At 46.0% G+C, this 6000-nt stretch overlaps 1 protein-coding gene across 2 annotated transcripts in view; it reads right to left on the bottom strand.

Moving 5' to 3' along the window:
* Nucleotides 1–6000, bottom strand: part of FRMD3 (FERM domain containing 3) — a 285438-nt gene that overhangs the window by 92542 nt on the left and 186896 nt on the right. For both annotated transcript variants that reach the window (XM_029920720.1, XM_029920719.1), the window contains exon 5: nucleotides 923–1020. In XM_029920720.1, coding sequence (XP_029776580.1) covers nucleotides 923–1020 — 98 coding nt within the window. The remainder of the gene's footprint in view (nucleotides 1–922; nucleotides 1021–6000) is intronic.

The raw sequence follows: 6000 nt of genomic DNA, 5'->3' as shown, positions 1-6000 counted from the left end.
TCTCTTATAAACATGTCATTAGCATTCACACAGAAAATGGCTGCATCACCTGGGTCCCTCCAAATGGGTCTTGCTGTTGCCAGATGCCTCCCACTGGCCCAGGGGAGCAGAACACCCGAGTCGTCGTTTGTTTGGGTCCTGGGACCACCCCCACGGGCCATGCGCCACCTTGGGCCCAGAAGACTGCCTCTGAGGTGGTTTTCCTTATAGGTAGAAACATCCAGAAGCCAACCCTGGGTCATAGGCATTTACAGTCTTCCACTGCCCCACCCTCTGGGGCGCCTTCAACCCTGAAAGTAAGCCTCATGGCGTCGTCACACAGTGGTGAAGGAGGTATGCCACCCCACTGAACATACGCTCAGAGAGGGAAAATAATTTGTCTACAGTGAAATAGCCAGCAGACAGGCAGGGGGGCTGGACCCGAGCCTGACAGACCGTGAGCCCGTGCTTTCCTCACTATGCTACATGAGCCTGGAGCTGCTTCAGATTCTGTGTCTCCCCCTCTCTCTGGCCTTCCCCCACTTGCCCTCAGTCTCTCTCTCTCTCTCTCTCTCTCTCTCTCTCTCTCTCAAAAATAAATAAACATTGAAAAAAATTTTAATAAAATAAAAAGAAATACCAGACATCAACAGTCAGATGCTTAACCGACTGAGCCACCCAGGCGCACCTATGTGTATAATTTTATAATTTATATATAAACATAGTTTTAATTATTTTAAGTAGTTTAAAAGGATAAATATGATTTTATATATACTTTGAAATTTCATTTCAGATGTTTGAAATGACCCCTGTTTGACACCTCCCTCCCGGGACATACTTTTCCTCCTCATGACCCCATCAGGCACCACACCTGGCGGTGGGGACTCAGCACAGAGCACCGAGCATGCCTCCAGCGGGGGCGGGCGGCTGCAGCCACGCTTACCTTGAACGATACAGGCACCCAGGTACGCAGCATCTGAAAAGGAGCAGAGCAGTCGACCGTGGAAAATATCCCTCTTAATCTGCAGGTACAAAAGATACCTGCAATACAGAACGAGAAAGAGTCACCACAGGTTGGGGGTGAGGCCAGGAATAAGCGGAAGGATTGTTCATGCTTTGTCCAGCCGGGCCACCGGAGCCCTACCCAGCCCCTCAGAGTGGCCGGGCCACACCAGCCCCGCGGACGACAAGCAGGGCAAACTGACGGGCCCCCTGGATTCAGGAAATCTGAAGGGACTGTGGCTGCTCCTGACACAGGGCGGCTGGCCCCTTTTACAGAGACATGAGTGGGGCACCTGGGTGGCTCAGACAGTGAGAAGTCTGACTCTTGGTTTCGGCTCAGGTCATGATTTCCTGTTTTGTGAGTTTGAGCCCCACATCGGGGTCTGTGCTGACAGTGCAGAGCCTGCTTGGAATTCTCTCTCTGCCCCTCCGTGTCCCCCTCTCCAGGGACAACAAACCCAGGTGCCCACAAGAGCCAGGCAAGCCTGTAACAAGTGAAGTGGGCTAGCGTCACAGGCTCCGGGAGGCAGAGTGGGGAGCGCCAGCTCCGGGCAGGGTCAGCCTGGTGACACAGCGCAGAGAAGTGGGCCAGGTGCAGCCAGCTTTTCCAGAAAATCAGAGACTGGTTTAGAAGTGGATTCCTTTGAATTTGAAATGTTGCAACAGATTCTGTTTTTTAAAACACTGACGTGCCAAACAAAAAGGATGTGCAGGCCCGATTCAGCCCGGGGAGAGGGGACAGGTAGGTTTGCAACCCCTGGCTCAGGCTCACCATGTCACTGTCCCTTTTGTTCTCCATGCTGGCCAAGCCCCCTTTAGATTGCCTCCTATTTCTTAGCCATGAGGATTCTTTCCCTCAGGGCTCAGGCTTGGGGTCTATTGTTTCTGACTAAAGTGACTCTGCAGATGTGTGCAGATTTTTTATTTTCATTTAACTCTCAGAGACCACTTTTTTTTTTTATTCCAGGTTCTTGGAACTAGGTGGGGGCACCATTCAACTGGTCCCAGTCACTACTTCCAGGGTTCCGAGGATCTGATCGTTACCTGGTGTGTGAGCCATGTACACAACGCAGATCTGAGAGTGTGACTAACGTGCTAAGATCACAGAGCCCCCAAGCCCTGGAGCTCCCCAGCTCTGGCCACCGGATCATCCAGAGCACCCCGGACACACCGAAGTGTTCCAAGGCTCACCGGCGTTTCCATCTGATGAATCTTCATCCCGTACCTGCTTTATGCTGGACACTGCGCTAGGCTCAAATGACACTCGTGCCCTCAACGTTGTACAGAATTGTTTGCAGGGGATAAAGGCAGTCCCTAACACATTTCTTGCCCAGAGTTTGGCACATATTTTGTCAGAGAAACAGCAGTAGGTAGGTAAGGTAAGGACCCAGACAGCTCCCTACACGAGTGCCTCTCTCACTTCTGTGAGCACATGAATTACCCGGAAATCCTGGCAGAATGTGGATTGTGATTCATTAGATTGGGGTGGGGATCAGAGTCTGTATTTCTTTAGATTTTTAAATTTAAAAAAATTTAATGTTTATTTTTGAGAGAGAGACAGACTATGAATAGAGGAGGAGCAGAAAGAGAGGGAGACACAGAGTATGAAGCAGGCTCCAGGCTCTGAGCTGTCAGTGCAGAGCCTGATGTGGGGTTTGAGCTCAGGAACAGCGACATTATGACCTGAACTGAAGTCAGATGCTTAAGTGAGCATCTGGCTGGTGCCCCAAGAGTCCATGTTTCTAATAAGCTCCCTGGTGAGGCTGTGCTGTGGGCCCAAGGACCACATTTTGAGTAATAAGGTTCTAATCCAGTGGTTCTCAGAACTGACTACACATTAGAACCACCTGGGGGAGCTTTTTTCTTTTAAATTTTAAAAGTTTGTTTATTTTTAAGAGAGAGAATGTGAGTGGGGCAGGGGCATAGAGACAGGGGAACAGAGGATCTGATGCAGGCTCTATGCTGTTAGCACAGAGCCCCACGTGGGGCTCAAACCCACGAACTGTGAGATCATGACCTGAGCTGAAGGCGGACAATTAACCGACTGAGCCACCCAGGTGCCCCTTGGGGGAGCTTTTAAAAACCACCAAGCTATGGGTCACCTGGGTGACTTGGTTGAGCATCCAACTCTTGATTTTTGGCTCGAGTCAGGATTCCAGGGTTGTGGGATTGAGCCCCACATCAGTCTTCACACTCAGCATGGAGACTGCTTAAGATTCTCTCTCTCCCTCTGCCCCTCACCCGGGTCACACTCTCTCTTGAGAGGAAAAAAAAAGAAAGAAAGAAAGAAAGAAAACAAAAAAAAATTAAACTACCAAGCTATGGACCCTACCAATTTAATCAGAATCTGGGCCCTCACAAAAACATGGACACAAATGTTCATAGCAGTGTTATTCATAATAGCTGCAAAGTGGAAAAACCCAAACGCCCATCCACTGCTGAATGGATAAAAGAGGGATATCCATGCAATGGAATACTGGTCAGCCGTCCAGAGGAAGGAAGCACTGTTCTGTGCCACAGCACGGATGGGCCTGGACAACATGAAGTTACGTGAAAAGAAGCCAGGCATAAAAGGCCACATGTTATATGATTCCATTTGTATGAAATGTCCAGAATAGGGACACCTGGAGAGATAGGTAGTCAATGAATGGCTGCCTGAGGGGCGTTGCAAGGAGGAGAAATAGGAAATCACTAGATGGATACTGGTTTCCTACTGGGGTGATAAAAATGTTCTGGAATTAGATCAGGCTCAACTTTGTGGACACACTAACCCCGCCGAGGTGTACCGTAATACCTTCCAGAAGAAACTAATACTTTTGAAGATCCAACTGCCCTACAGTAGTTCTCAAATTTTGACATGCTTTAATTCTACCAGGTAACTCTACCCGGAAGGCTCATGAAAATATAGATCGCTGAGCCCCACCCAGGTCTGGAACAGGGACCAGGTTCTCAGGTACTGCTGTTGCTGATCTGGAACTTACTTGGAAGACCTCAGCCATAGACCATTCAGACTACCAAGGTCACAAGTGCGATCTTAAAAACTATAAGCTTCCAGGTCAAATACCATGAAGTTTCTTGTTTACTTGTTAAATGTTACACATTGAACAAAAAGCATTCCTTTCTATTTTTGTTGAGTTTAGTCGTGAAAAACAGTTTCAAATAACTATGTACTGATGAATAAGTGGCTTGAGTTCTCCTCTCGTAACTTAAAATCAAGTTCGACGGAAGCTTCCAGAGAAAAGAAAATCTGCTTTCACAACATCGGAGCTTGGGTCCTTGCTCACGTCAGTGATCTCTAAAGATTGTGGGGTTCAACCTAACCCGCTGAGCCTTACAAATAGCTTCAGGATCAGATACTCATTTTTTAATATAATAGCCACCAAAAACTAATAATATTGCATCTCCTTTTAGTATCACTCCTGTTTGAAAAGATTAAGGGGAAAAAAAGCACAAGAAGCTCTAGGGCAAACATTTCTTGTGCATCATTAATAATACTGCTTCTCTAACAAGAACACAAAAATGGTTCTTATTTAAAAAAAATTAAAACCAACATGCTTTGATTTCATTCAATTGGATAAAGCATTTATAAAAGCCCCACAAGTCTAAAGGATTGAAAGAGGATTGTGTAAGTGGAGAGATACATGAAGAATAAAAATGATCTCAAATATCCTTTTTTTAATGAGTATTTGTGGTTTGACTCTTTCCAAACTGCCTTTTCTCCAATGTTTCTTTACCCCCAAGCATGGTCACGAATGTGATTTTAACTTCTCATGTAGTAAATTCTTCTTAAACTTTAGACCAGTCTGGAATGTCTGGGTGGCTCAGTCAGTTAAGCGTCCAACTTTGGCTCAGGTCACCATCTCATGGTTCGTGAGTTCGAGCCCCGGTGCTCTACTCTGACAGCGTAGAGCCTGGAGCCTGCTTCAGATTCTGTACCTCCCTCTCTCTCTGCCCCTCCCCCACTCACGCTCTGTCTCTCTCTCTCTCTCTCAAAAGTAAACATTAAAAAAAATTAAACTTTAGATCAATCTTACAACAAAATAACAACTTATCAAAAGAAAAACTAACCTCTTTCAAGACAGAATTTAAACCATAAGTGCCGCAGGCATTCCACAGTTTTTAGATCCATTTTGAATTCTAAAGATTGTATTGACTAAGAAAAGCCCATTTCTATCTGTGCAAGGACTGGGCATTGTCTTAATTTCCTTTGGAGACATAAAGATGTTCACAACCTTCTACTATTCATACCTTAGGTATCCAGTCAAATGCAGGGACATGCTAGCAAATTTAATTGAGAAGAATTTATCTGAAGTTGTTAACTAGCACTTTGTACTCTTCTACTTTCAAATAGGACTTTTCCTCAATAACAAAAGATGCACCCTTAACTTCTATGATGACACATATTCAATTTTTATCCTCCAGACAAAATTCTAAAAGCAAATGACACACATGAGCCACTGTGGCACCCCAGTAAATAATGCCCAGCATTAGTATTTGATTCGCTCCTTCTGGTTACATCATGGGCACCAAGAAGGCAGGACAAATTTTTTTTGGTAGTTCATGAAGCCCCTGCCACATATTACTATTCTGCCCCGTGCCTATGCTGTCCAGAATAGGCAGAGTAAAGGAGCAGATGCGTGGTCGCCTGGGGATCAGAGGCTGGGGGAGAGGAGAGAATGTAGTGTGCTACCAGGTACAGGGTTCCCTTTCCAGGAGAAGAAAATGTGTTGGAATGAGACAGTGGTGATGGTTATCCAACAATGGGAATGACTCAATGACACAGAATTGTACACTTTGAAGTGGTGAAATTCATTTACGTTACGTGAGTTCATCTTTTTTTTTTTTTTTAACAAAGCAAGCCAGATTGTAAAACGCCAGCCACCACTTAGTGTCCCTTATTTACGTATCCCTCTTTTCCACATATACCCTGCCCCCGTCCCCAAGCACAAACCTCACTAATGGCTGTGTGCAAATTAATAAGAGAGAAAGGAACCATCCGCTCCCTACAAGGTCACCCCA

This window comes from Suricata suricatta, chromosome 13 (assembly GCF_006229205.1).
Source record: "Suricata suricatta isolate VVHF042 chromosome 13, meerkat_22Aug2017_6uvM2_HiC, whole genome shotgun sequence".
Classification (NCBI taxonomy): domain Eukaryota; kingdom Metazoa; phylum Chordata; class Mammalia; order Carnivora; family Herpestidae; genus Suricata; species Suricata suricatta.
This window is presented reverse-complemented; position numbering and strand designations above follow the sequence as displayed.